The sequence below is a fragment of the Bactrocera dorsalis genome, chromosome 2 (assembly GCF_023373825.1).
Source record: "Bactrocera dorsalis isolate Fly_Bdor chromosome 2, ASM2337382v1, whole genome shotgun sequence".
Taxonomy (NCBI): Eukaryota; Metazoa; Arthropoda; class Insecta; order Diptera; family Tephritidae; genus Bactrocera; species Bactrocera dorsalis.
The window spans coordinates 40,081,833-40,094,668 of NC_064304.1; the positions used below are offsets into that span (position 1 = coordinate 40,081,833).

Below are 12,836 nucleotides of genomic sequence, written 5' to 3' on the forward strand. Positions count from 1 at the left end.
TTGCTGTTTTGCCGACGTTAAATTGTCAAAACTTTTGCGCTCATTAAAAGTTCGTAATCCTATAAAACTCTCACAATTTTTTGCGTAAATTTAAGAACACCGGTATTAACCAACAACCAACCACTACCTTAATCACTACTAATGAAGTCTCATTAAAAATGCATATGTAAATATAGGTGCTGCGGTGCAGAGTGCCACACGAGCGCCAACCTTCAACAAGGACAAGTACTTCACGTTGCTCGTACTCGACGACCAAAACACCGACTGGTCGAAGTACTTCCGCGGCAAGCGGCTACATGGCGATTTCGACATACGCGTGGAGCAAGCTGAGTTCCGGGTGAGTAGTTGCAACAAGCGCGTGGCGACCGAGAAATTTTTAAAATGTCTGTTGCAACCGAAAGTGTGTGGCTCGTGCGTCATGCTGCAGCTTAGCTGGCCTACAGCAAACATGCGCCCACTGGTGGACAATTGTTTAGTTATTCGCTCACTTAAATTCAATTTCTTGTTTTTGTTTTACAAAATTTGCTTTGGTGGCACTTTCACCTTTGACCTTGCGCACTAAATATTTAACGAGCAGTTGTGAGTATGTGTGCGCCGGACTAATTGCGCTTTCACACCTCGATTCTCCACGCGTTTGCCACTTTCAACGACATTCCAACCTCCGTTTGCCGCTTACTGCTTCGCATATAATATAATTTAACGTTTTTGTATGTGTGTGTGTGTATTTATTTACAGGACATTTCGCTTACTGCCAGCGCCGAAACTGGACCCATTATTTCCATGGCTGTTTACCGTGGCGGCACCAGGGTGAGTAACTGAACTATAAACTTTGATTTAAACCGTTATGCCTCTTATCCACGCATGCAACATATGAGCTGGCATGCGTGAAAGTACCGTATATAAGTATGTAGCAGTTTATGTGTGTGTGAGCATTTCGTGCTCGCATTTTAATTGCTCCCTGTTGACCAAGTTGAGTAAATGTTGCCCCATCATTTATGTTATGCACAGGTATATATGTACAGTGGCGGACAAAAGTCTACATACACCCCCTGTTTTCTTCGATGTGAGAGTACAAAAACTTTTTAGAAAAATGTGTTGATACAGTTTTATTCTAATCTTCTTTCTAATAACAACAAACTTAAAAAATCCGTTAATTAATATAAAACTACAAATTTATGGAATAAAAACTCAAATATTGTGTTGACAAAAGTCTACATACAGTACAAAAATATCTTAGTTCAGTGCGAAAAACTTTACAAAATGCTAGTTATTAAGACGTTTTAGTATTTAGTTGGGTCCCCATTGGCATCTGTAACAGCTTGAAGACGCCGTGGCATTGATTCTGCAAAATTTGTCAACGCTGCAGATGTAATACTGTTCCAAGGTCCCAATATGCGCTCTTAGAGTAGAGCAGAGCTAGAAATTTGGTTCTTTCTAATTCTACGCTCCAAAATCCTCCCAGACATGTTCAATAATATTCATATTTGGACTTTGAGGTGGTGTATTTAATTGACTTGGAGTATAATAAAGCAACCAATCCTTGACAATTTGCGCCGCATGCATCGGATCGTTATCTTGTTGAAATATCCAACCGGAACCGAGCCCTAAATTATCCACCAAAGGCTTCAAATTATGTTCCAACAGAGACTTATACTTATAACCGTCCATTTCACCTTCAATAAAGTCCGAATTTCTAACTTCAGAGGCCGCAACAACTGCCCAAACCATTACGCTGCCGCCACCGAGCTTCACAATTGATACTACGTTCTTCGGTTCAAGCGTGGCGTTAGTTTTCCATCAAATTTTAGCCCTTTCATCACTACCAAAAAGGGTGAATTTAGAATCATCTGTAAATGAAACTTTTTTCCAAAAATCCATTTCCTTTTCTTTGTGTTTTTTGGCGAACTTTAAACGAATTTTCCGATTTTTTCAGAAATAAAAGGTTTCTTCCGTGGTGTTCTACTGTGGAATCCGTTATCGTTTAGAGTTTTTTTTTATTGCTCTTGGTTGGATACTCATTTGTGACGTACTTACTATGCGTTCGGCTATATTTGGAGCATTTACTTTTGGATTTTGGTCTACTTCGTTGAGAATCAGGCTGACGTCTCTACAAGATTGTTTTTTGGGCGTCCACTGCCCGGTTTATTTTCGTTGGAACCATTATTTTTAAAGTTTTTTAGAATTGTCTGTACTGTTGCTCGACTCAAGTTTAAAATTTTAGAAATTTCACCAAATGATTTTTTTTCTTTTCTTTCTTTTATCACCAAATTTCTTACATCAATTGATATTTCATTTCACGGAGCCATTATAGCTGTTGAAGTGTTTAAACCACAACTAAATTCAATAAATATCAAACAATAAACATATTGAAATAAAAGAAAAAGGCTAACGTTACCTTACTGTTAATATAACAATGTACAAAGTATGAGATTTGAACTGTATGTAGACTTTTGTCAAAGCAATTTTTGAGTTTTTCTTCCATAAATTTGTTGTTTTATGTTAAATAATGGATTTTTTTAGTTAATTGCTATTATAATAAATATTAGAATAAAACTGTATAAATACATTTTTCTAAAAACTTTTTGTACTCTCACATCGAAGAAAACAGGGGGTGTATGTAGACTTTTGTCCGCCACTGTATATGTACATATATATATACATACATATGTCCGTTATGTTCGTAAAGCTCGAACACTCAGCCTAGTCTGGGCCTTTGTGAACTTTGTTTGCACTTCGACTTTAGTTTCATTATGATGCTCGCAGTTGCAGCGAAGCCACTCAAGCGCATTTATTTCCATTTTCCGTGGTAAATTATATATGTCTACATTAAGACGGGTCCGAATCTTATCAACGAAAGGAAATCAAGAGATTGGATATAGGGTGTACTTCTTTTCATGAGTAGTTTTTTTTATACCGTACAACTCGATGCATATAGGCCGGAATATTAATATAAAACCACTGCAGTGTAGTAGTCAAATACCTTTACTGTAAAACTACTGCTCGCTTAGGTACTGGGATCTATAGAGACCTAACTTAAATTCGATTTATTATAGTATCATTAATTGTCTGAGTTGATAAGTTGCGACAGAGATCAAAAGATCTCATGAAATAGTTAGAAAAAACTCCCGTACTTTTGACTAAAGTCATGATATTCAAGATCCTTCTAAATAGCTTAGCAAAAACTAGACTGTCGAGGGGATAGTGTCGATATTATTCTTTGACTAGCCTTTGATACGGCTAAAAGTTTTGAGATTTACTACATGTACTAATTTCGGATGACGTCTGCTAAAAAAAAACATCTACAACCGGACCAAGTACCGATGAAAGCATGTAGCTCAGTCGTGCGCATGAGTTATGCTCTGAACTCTCAGAGCTGGAGAGACTGCGGTATTCACCGTCGCTAATGCGTAAAGGACCATAAATCTTTCGCAGAACCTTTCTCTAGAAACTCCTTACGCAGACTCTTAAGATTTTTTCATCGTCCATGCCTCTCATTTTCTCCCGGAGTAGATTGAAAAATTCGCACGATCGAGAGTCGCCTTGTCTAACACCTAGTTTCGTATCGAACGGCACGGAAAAGTCCTTCCCGATCCTGATGGAGATTTTGGTATTGCTCCACATCAGTTTACACAGCCTTATTAGTTTTGCGGCGATATAATCGACAAAGAGATGGGGTGTGTCGGTCCTCTTTTTTCTTCTTTTTATTAGTAGTGCTTTTTACACGGCGGGTCGCAAAACCAGGGCTCAATCCTGTAGAGGGATGATTCGGTTAGCTTTCCTACTTTAATTCGCCTTCAAACGGATGTTCTTAAGCTACCCAGAGAATACTTGCTCTAAGACTCGAAGTGGTGCGCTACTTGAGCCATATGTAAAAGAATCGTTTCTGGCCACTCCCAAGTGAATGGCGCTCAGAGAACTTTCCTTACTTGCGTGAAATTCTACACATAGCTCCATCCTCCTTCAAATACATATAGTATGCATTATACTTCCATTTTATACTTGTAATAACAATATTATTTCTTCTTAACACCCAAGCTTTTTGCTCATGCAACCGTGAGCATACCAAGTCTTATCGGCAATTAGGCTGACAAGTTTTTTTTCTCTGAACACTCGCTGCCACGTCGACTGTGAAGGTCGCCGCCATTAATGATTTACTCAGAAATGTATGCGTGTTTGCATAATGGGCCCCTGGCGAGCTGCGCGGAAACAAGTGTTCTGCGACATAAAATCATTTGTTTATAAACATGCGTGCTTATTATGATAAGCAAATGCATATAAATCTGTTTGTGGACTCTTAGCACACTAATTGGTACTTCACACTTATTTGATGACAAAATGCGTACACATTTCTTTCTAGAATTTCCTTGTATTAGTGCTTGTGTAATCAAAAAGTTCGGTATTAGAAATATCTATGACAAACTTAGAGAGCAATTTAAATAAATATTTAATTGTTAAATTGTTAAAGCAACTAATTAAACTTGTAGCCTGTAACAACTTTCTAGCTAGCCTCGCGCGCACAAGTTCTCAAGGCTGTTATCTCCGAAACTATTACTCGGAGCAACTTGAAATTTAGGACAATATTCTAGAAGTATTGCAAAATTTAATAATATAATAAAAACAAATGTATTTTTGAAACCCGTAAACCCATGTAAACCCTTAAACTTTATCACGACGTCTACATATCATTCGAAACTTAGTTATTTCTTTCTTAAAACGTTTCGAAATTAAGAATTGATTTATAATTAGCTAAGATATGGGCTAATATTGGGTAAAAGTAAGAACAGTCGTTTTTTTAAGCTATTGTGGAGATGTTGAGGATAGAAATTACAAAATTGGATTCTCGTTTTGCTCGCCAAATTTGCAAGAAAAGTAATTTCAGTTCCAAGGTATTTCGACTTTAGTTTTTTTTGTGTTATACTACTATTATGGTCAAAAAATAGTAAGACTTTGTTCAAAATTTTTAAGTTCTTAATATATTCTTAAAAATTTATCTCGACCCCTTAAAGTTATCCGCCTTGGTCCCAATACACTTGTTCCAACCTTTTTTCCAATCCCCGGAACAGTTGCCAAAGTTAATGCGTGTAGAGATTCACATTTAATGTCGTTGATTGACTCGAAACGGTTTCCCTGGAGCGGTCGTTTGAGAATCAACGCAGCAAGCGACGGTGCATTCTCCTGGTGCAAAAACCAACAGTTGTCGGCCCATACTTCCGCCTCTTTCTACGAACAGCTCCGCCAAACGAAATATAAAACTCAAATAGTATTCTTTGTTAGCACTTGGGCCGGTCGGATTGAAATCTTGGTAGTCAGAAAGCATTGTTACACAAGCGTTAACGCGACGCTCTTTTTCGAAAACATTGAGTGATTTTGGAACCACTCAAACTTTCACTTTTCTTAGGTCCAATTGTGCTTTTAAAATTGTTTTAACTGATCCGTGCCATATTCCAACGATATCTATAAGATCTCTGACTTTTAATAGTCGATTATCAAGCACCAATTCTTTTCTTTTATTGACGTCTTGATCATCAGTTGATGATGATGGCGATCTCAGATGGAGATTAGAGACGGCTATGGTATTACCACAAATTGAAAAAAAATCAGTCAAGAATGGACGAGAGGATTAAACTTAACCTTAAAAATGGTTTTAGGATATACGTAGCTCAAAACTTTTCCAACATCTTTTCAAATCGAGATAAAGATAAAAATAATGGACTATTTTTTCCAATAGATTGGTCTTTAGTAGTATGTATACCTTGAAGTATAAGAGCGATCAAGTCCATTATATTAGGCAAAAAAGAATAAATCTTCCATGAGATGGCAGCCTTTGCTAATAGGAGAGGCATTCTGTTCCAAGAGAAAAAGAGCACACACATATGGTAAATCCGTAACAGCTCACTAAAGCGATCTATTACTATCTGTTCTTGTCTATGGTTGATGATTTTGCAGTTGAAAAATTCTCCTCAGGAGAAAAATGTGAATTGTTCCCAGTATTCCCAGCGTTTTTACCAATAAGGATGAGTGTTTATATGATACCTGCAAAATGGCAACAAGTTACCGAAGAAATCATACCACATTTGGCTTAAATCAGACTCATGGATCATGCTAAATAAAACCTACAATTTTATGAAAAAATAATAGATTTCTTTTTCCTAGACTTAAACTTTCCCAACACTGTAAATGTTAAGTAAAACCCGCGTGCATGAGCAACAATTATATTTTTTTAGCTCCCACAGTTATCCTTTTGGGAGAAATATCACATTTAATTGCTCTCACGTGCATTGCCAGCAGGCTTAATTGTATTTTTATCTACAAATTGAACATTTACGTTGCATAAATGATTTAAAGGATTTCAGCAGGGACACATTAGGTACTCACGTACATGAAAGCAAAATTCACTACGGTTTTAACAACAACTATAATTATTTATTTGCAAGCCTTTTTGCTAACACTCACACACTCTTTCTCTCTCAACAGGTGGCACGCTCATTCCGACCGGATTTTGTGCTGATACGCCAACCACCACGCGACGGTTCCAACGACTATCGCTCGACCATTATCGGGCTCAAGTATGGCGGCGTGCCCAGCATTAATTCGTTGCACTCGATTTATCAATTTCAGGTGTGTAGCATATGATGAAGATTGGTTTTGATTTTTTTTTTACGTGTGTACTTACCTACTGCTTACCTTACTTATTTTTCAATATTTTTTTATGAAAAAAAAAATATTTATTTCAGGACAAACCTTGGGTATTTGCTCACTTGCTTCAATTGCAACGTCGCTTGGGTCGCGACGCTTTTCCATTGATCGAGCAGACCTTCTTCCCCAACGCTAGGGATTTGGTAAGTGCAGTTTCACTTTTCTCAGAATTCAGTTTCAATAAATTTCGAATTTTTCGTATATTTTTACACATATAAACAAGTATTATTTGTGGCTTTATTACAATAAATACAAATAACAGTTAATAATATTATATTTATGTACATACAATTAAAGCTCTAATTAGGTGAAGAGATATAGGGTAAGAGAATAAGTGAGAAGATGTGAAAGAAATGAAATTTCTCATGTGAAAATATGAATTTAAAATGTACTGTAGTACCTAGGTTGCCTCTTATATATCGAGATTAGGGAGAAGAAAAAAATTTAATAATCGAAAATATCTTTTTCGTGTTCTAAAATATTCTCAATTAAGATCTGTATACTTTCGCAAGCGTTTGAAGCAGTTGTCGAAGCGCTTTTGCCACTTTGATTGATGTATTTCAAAAACCGCCTCTTTGGGTGTTGAAAAACGTTTACCTCTTAGTTTATCTTTTATGGTGGGAAATAAAAAGAAGTCAATCGGTTCAAAGTCAGAACTATATGGAGGATAACTCATGCGGCTTAAACACCCATACGGTCAACTGCAGTTTACTTGCAGGCTCATATGCAAAAATTCACGATTCATCTCCTGTTACGACGTCATAGACTAGTTTCGAAGCACAGCTATCATATTTTGTTAACATTTCTCACGACCAATCGATGCGAGCCTTTCTTGAGCGATGGACAAATTGTGTGGGATTCAACGTGAAAAATTGTTTTTTTTTCAGTTAAATGCCCATCGAATACCTCTGTTTCACGATAAGTCACATGACGATCTGGCAATATTAGCAATTATTAGCATGAATAGTTTCCGGAACAACAACTGATTTTGGAAGACCATCACGAAATCCGTATTTTCGTGATCTACGAACTCGATTGAATTCACTATAGCATATATATAGCTGGCCCTTTTTGAAGCTTCATCGTCAAATCTTGATAAATCAATCTACATTGAAAATTGTAAGAAATGTTCCCGACTTAATTTTATTTTTTGGTAGGGAAGAATATTTTAAGTTACTGTCAGCTACAGAAATAGTGGTGTCAAAACGTTTTGAGTTTGTATAACAGCAAATATGTCAAGCTTTACGTTAAAGTTATAAGTTGTCAGGTTGCAACACTTGGCTTGCATAATCCCGAAATTTAAAAGGCAATCTAAGTAAGTGAGCCTAATTTGTAAAAAAAAATAATTAAAAATGTATAAAAAAAATTAAAAAATGGAAAACCGGAAAAACTAATAATAAAAAATTAAAATTTTTTATGTTACAACATCATTTCAAGAAATTAAAGGCTAATTTTAAAAAATGAAAAAAAAAATTTTTTTTTCTAAATTAAATTAAATAAAAAAATTAAAAAAAATTAACTGAAATTAATAATAAATCATTTCAATAAATTAAAAGCTAATCTTAAAAAATTAAAAAAAAATAATTTTTTCTAAATTAAATTAAATAAAAAAAAAAATAAATAATAAAAATTATTGATAATCTCACAAAATTAATAATAAATTAAAAAAAAATTAAAGGTAATTAATAATAATGTTTAATAATTAAATGAAATTACGAAAACTAATTAAATGTGTTTGTAAATATCAAAATGGAAATGCTGCGCGTGTACAACTACAACCAATACATACATATGAATTTCAGTGTGTACATGTATGTATATATGTAACATGTTAAAATTAAATAAGTATTATTTCGTAAAATACAGCTAAACTACCAAGAATAAGCAGCAAATTTTCGTGTAAAACTATTTCTTGCTGATTTCGCTCAATTATTTTACTGCCTCGTTTTTTATATACATACATAACTAGTATATATGTGATGTGCGATTTATGGATCGGACATGCATTTCTTGTATGCCGGCGTTCTTCGCCAGTGGCACTTGGAGATGATGCCTTCGGGAGTGCGGTAGTGTGAGGGAATACAGGCGCTATAATCGGTCTCACACTTAGCGAAGGGCGACCATTTGCACGAGGTTGCCGATTGGTGTTCACTTAAACAGCTTTGGCCGAAACAGGGTTGCACCTGTAAGAAGAAGAAAATTTTAATTACTATATTTTTTCCTCTTGAGGGGTAAACAATAAAATTCTGATCTAACAAAGCAAATCGTAAATCCATTCAAACATTTTCCAATACTCACCGAGCATTTACAACCCTTGCGATATGCGCCGGCAAACCCACGTCTCTCAACCACCGACATTTTCAGATACTCCTTAACATAGCTGCAACTGTTTAAATACGGACCACGACCGGCAATCACGTAGAGCTTGCCTATATCCAGGTTGATGCCACACATAGCATCAGAGTTGGGTGTTACTATACGACCGTGTTTGAGCAGCTTGTGACCGGCTTCGTTCATCTGCGTACACAATTTAAAATTTATTCCATGTTATTGGCGTTTTACTCAATTTCTAAGTGCTCACTTACCTTATATGACTTCTTGACTTCCACTTTGTATGCGACGTTGTCTTGCACTAAACGGAGGGACTTGCGCATTACGCGTATTATGACAACTGAAAGTTTTAAAATAACAAATGAAGTTTTGAATAATTTGTGAAAGAAAGTTTGTGAGTTATGATAATGATATGGATTTGCTAAACAGTCGCTCTCGCTACAAGTTAGCCTCATTGTTCATAATATCACATGCCCTTAAGCAATGCATTACATACAAAACTAGTTTCGAACTATTCTAATTTGAATCAGAAAAATATTTCTAGTTACTAAAGGAATAAAAAATAATAATCGGTTACCATTTAGATTTTTTATCAACTTTTATCGATTACTTCTTCTATAAAAATAGCGATTTTAGGTACTCTTTCGAATTTTAAAGAAGAAGACAAATATGTCTTGTTTTTTCGAGAAATTCATCGACTACGATTTCAATTGGTGTATGTATTAATCGATTACTTATTATTTTAACTTAAAGTTAGACGACTTTCGAATAAATTTTTAACGATATTTATCGATTACTATTTCAATCGATATCTGGATTTATCGATTACTTATTCTTTTAAATTAACGATTTTAAGTATACTTTCCTATGCATATCAAAGAATAAGGCAAATATCGCTTTCTTTTATCGAATAATATTTCAACTGACTTTTGAATTGATAACCTTTCATTGGATAAAAATTCACTAGTTTTTTTTTGGCAACCAGTTTTACCAATTCAAATCACAATCAGTTAAAGCTAATACTTTTCGTTTCACAAATTATAGTACTACAATTACGCTTTCACCTCTCGTTACGAATATTTTCCAATTTTCATCGCAAATCAAGTATACGCCACTTACACCTGCACTGCCTTTCCGATTAAAATGTGTAAGAAATTACTTAAAACGAACAAAGCTAAGCAACAAATTTCCCCAGCGTAAGAGCAACAGAATAGAGAAATATTAATGTTTATTTAGTTGCATGTTCTCATTCAAATAAAATACTACGAACTACAACGATAGAGATAAAGTAGTCTCAGGAGTTCCGGAGAACTCGGAAGTAACTGCAAGTGCAAGAGAAACTAATAACTGTAACAACAAGCTGTGTCTAGAGTAACGCAATAATCTTCAATACATATCTACAATCCCCAGTGTTAGTTGTTGATTCCTTGCAGAAGCCGCCAACATAGACGGCGCTTCGAAGCTTCAACTTTGCTTGCGCATCCAAGCGCAGCTCGTATAATTTTTCTTCAGAATCCTTTGCAGATGGTTATAAACGCTTAAGGAAATAGGGAAAATTATTTTCTTGTAACGAATCTGCAGGCAAAATGTCTTAATGCTGCTTAGCGTTGGCTCGTGCAAGTATTTTTAATATACGAGGACTGCTCGAAGAGTCAATGATTGTCTGAATGAAACATATTTTAAGACCTTTAAAAATACTCGACATACCTAGTGTTTTCTTGTAAATAGAGTTAGTAATTTTATTGTTCAATATTCCTTGAAATACGTGAAAAAAAACGATTAATTTGATCGATTTGAATCGATTACGTCTTCGTTTTTTGGATATTTATCGATTAATTGACTAATTCCATAAAAATATCGATTGTATGTATTCTTTCGTTCAAATCTTAAAGAAGAAGACAAATATCGCTTAAATTTTATCGTAAATTATCGATTACTATTTCAAATGATTCTTGGATTTTGAACATTTTACTGTAAGAAAAATTATAAAAAAGTAAATATTTCGATTTTTTGTCGAGATTTATCGATTTTATTCAGCTTTTGTCGATTATACGTTTACATTTTTTAAGAAATATTCTTCCGATTTAATCATAAGAAAAATATAAATAAATTTTTCGTTTACTTTTATCGAAATTATCGATTGTATTCGAAATATATATTCGATAACTCGTTTTTTGTTCAACAAATATTCTTTAGATTGAATTATATGAAAAACATAAATAAATATTTCGCATATTTTTTTTATCGATTTTTATAGATACTTATCGATTACTTCTTTAATTAATTTCTTAAAAGTGAATATCTTCTTGGACGTAGGATTAATAAGAGCAAAATATTAATCAAGCTTAAGTGAGACTCGATTTAATTTTAACTCAAACATATAAAAAACCCTAGGCATATCCAATTGCACTCGTACAAACAAAACATTTAGCTATCTAGACACCTCTTCGCACTTAAAGCTCTATGCTGCCACTCTACAGCGACTATGATGAGATAATATAATTTGTACGGGCACACTTTAATGTATTATTTCTGCACAACGAAGCCAGAAGCAGCTTCCTTCCTATATTTACTATACTCTACATTTTGCTACAGTAATATTTACACAGTGGCTTCCTGCCTAAAGGGGGCTACGTGTCATGTATCCTTCCGTGCTGTCCGTCAGTCACAGTGGCTGAGTGTACACGCATACCAAACCCACTCTGCTCTCCACTTACCATAATCAGCATTGCAGAAGTGTGTCTGCGGATGGCTGGGCATGCAGCTGCACGCCTTCACCGGGCTGCTGTAGAGCGCCAACAGCGAGAGCAGCATCAGCGCCAATAATCCCAAATATTTTCCAACATCCATAGTTGACAGCTATTGATTTTGCACTTGATTTGTATTTGCTTTATTTGCTTTGCCTTTTCTGGTGTCGCTTTGCCAGCGAGCGGTGGATGGGTGGGCTATTTTCTAGTGCCTTGAGTCGAGTGTGTAACTGTCACCGAGTAGTTTTGAAGCTTTTGCTGAAACGGAAAAATAAACGAATAAATATAGTACGGTATTCTGTTGAGTGTGTTGTTGTAAAATGTTTGCTAAGCTATTTTAATTAACTTAATTCGAATTGCAATAAAAAGTTTGTGTGATTTGTAGTCCCATGTCAGCTGTCAGAAACATTTCTGCTGGCAAACAAAAATGTTTTTATAACTAAATAATCCACTAAAACTAATTTTATTTTGAAATTTATTATTTATTTGCCAGCACTTATGTAACACTCTCCATCAGCTTGAGTGCGTCAAATCAATTGTTTTATGTACTACGAGTACATGCCAAGTGTGTCTTTATCACTTATGTAAATGTTTTCCCTCTCTGCTTAAAATATTGTGTCGGTAGTCATACCGACATACATACATACATATTTATTTACTTATATGTTTGCTTTCTGTTTTGAATGTCATCATGTCAAGCGCAAACCGCAAAATATTACGAAACAACAACAAGTGATTTGAAGAAGGCTTCAGGCGACACCTTCGCACAGGGTTGTATTTGTGTTTCCAAAATTAGTTTGTTTAGTCTTGAGCAAATACGTTTGAGCTTAACAAAATAAATATTAATAATATCTGTTTAAGCAAGTTTGTTCAAGCAAAATTGATTACGAAGCTGATAAGTTTTCCTACAAATCGGCTAATGTTTGAAAGCAATACATATTAATATGCTACGAACAAGAAAAATTACATGAAATAAGTGAAAAATTCTAAATTTCAAAAAGAAATTCAAAACTAAATAAATAAAATTACAAAAGTAGATCGATAGAGACCGCAAAGGACGCC

At 34.8% G+C, this 12,836-nt stretch overlaps 2 protein-coding genes across 3 annotated transcripts in view; one reads left to right on the forward strand and one right to left on the reverse strand.

Annotated features, from left to right (window-relative positions):
• LOC105224594 (synapsin) overlaps positions 1-12,836 on the forward strand; it is a 149,754-nt gene that overhangs the window by 47,231 nt on the left and 89,687 nt on the right. The window contains 4 exon segments of the mRNA XM_049447333.1: positions 177-337; positions 736-807; positions 6,475-6,618; positions 6,735-6,839. Coding sequence (XP_049303290.1) covers positions 177-337; positions 736-807; positions 6,475-6,618; positions 6,735-6,839 — 482 coding nt within the window.
• LOC105224593 (tissue inhibitor of metalloproteinase) overlaps positions 7,569-12,836 on the reverse strand; it is a 58,827-nt gene continuing 53,559 nt past the window's right edge. For both annotated transcript variants that reach the window (XM_019989667.3, XM_011202731.4), the window contains 4 exons: positions 11,745-12,032; positions 9,282-9,367; positions 8,995-9,213; positions 7,569-8,879 (listed from right to left, as the gene is read on the reverse strand). In XM_019989667.3, the coding sequence (XP_019845226.2) occupies positions 8,685-8,879; positions 8,995-9,213; positions 9,282-9,367; positions 11,745-11,877 (633 nt within the window). In that variant the 5' untranslated portion in view covers positions 11,878-12,032 and the 3' untranslated portion in view covers positions 7,569-8,684. The remainder of the gene's footprint in view (positions 8,880-8,994; positions 9,214-9,281; positions 9,368-11,744; positions 12,033-12,836) is intronic.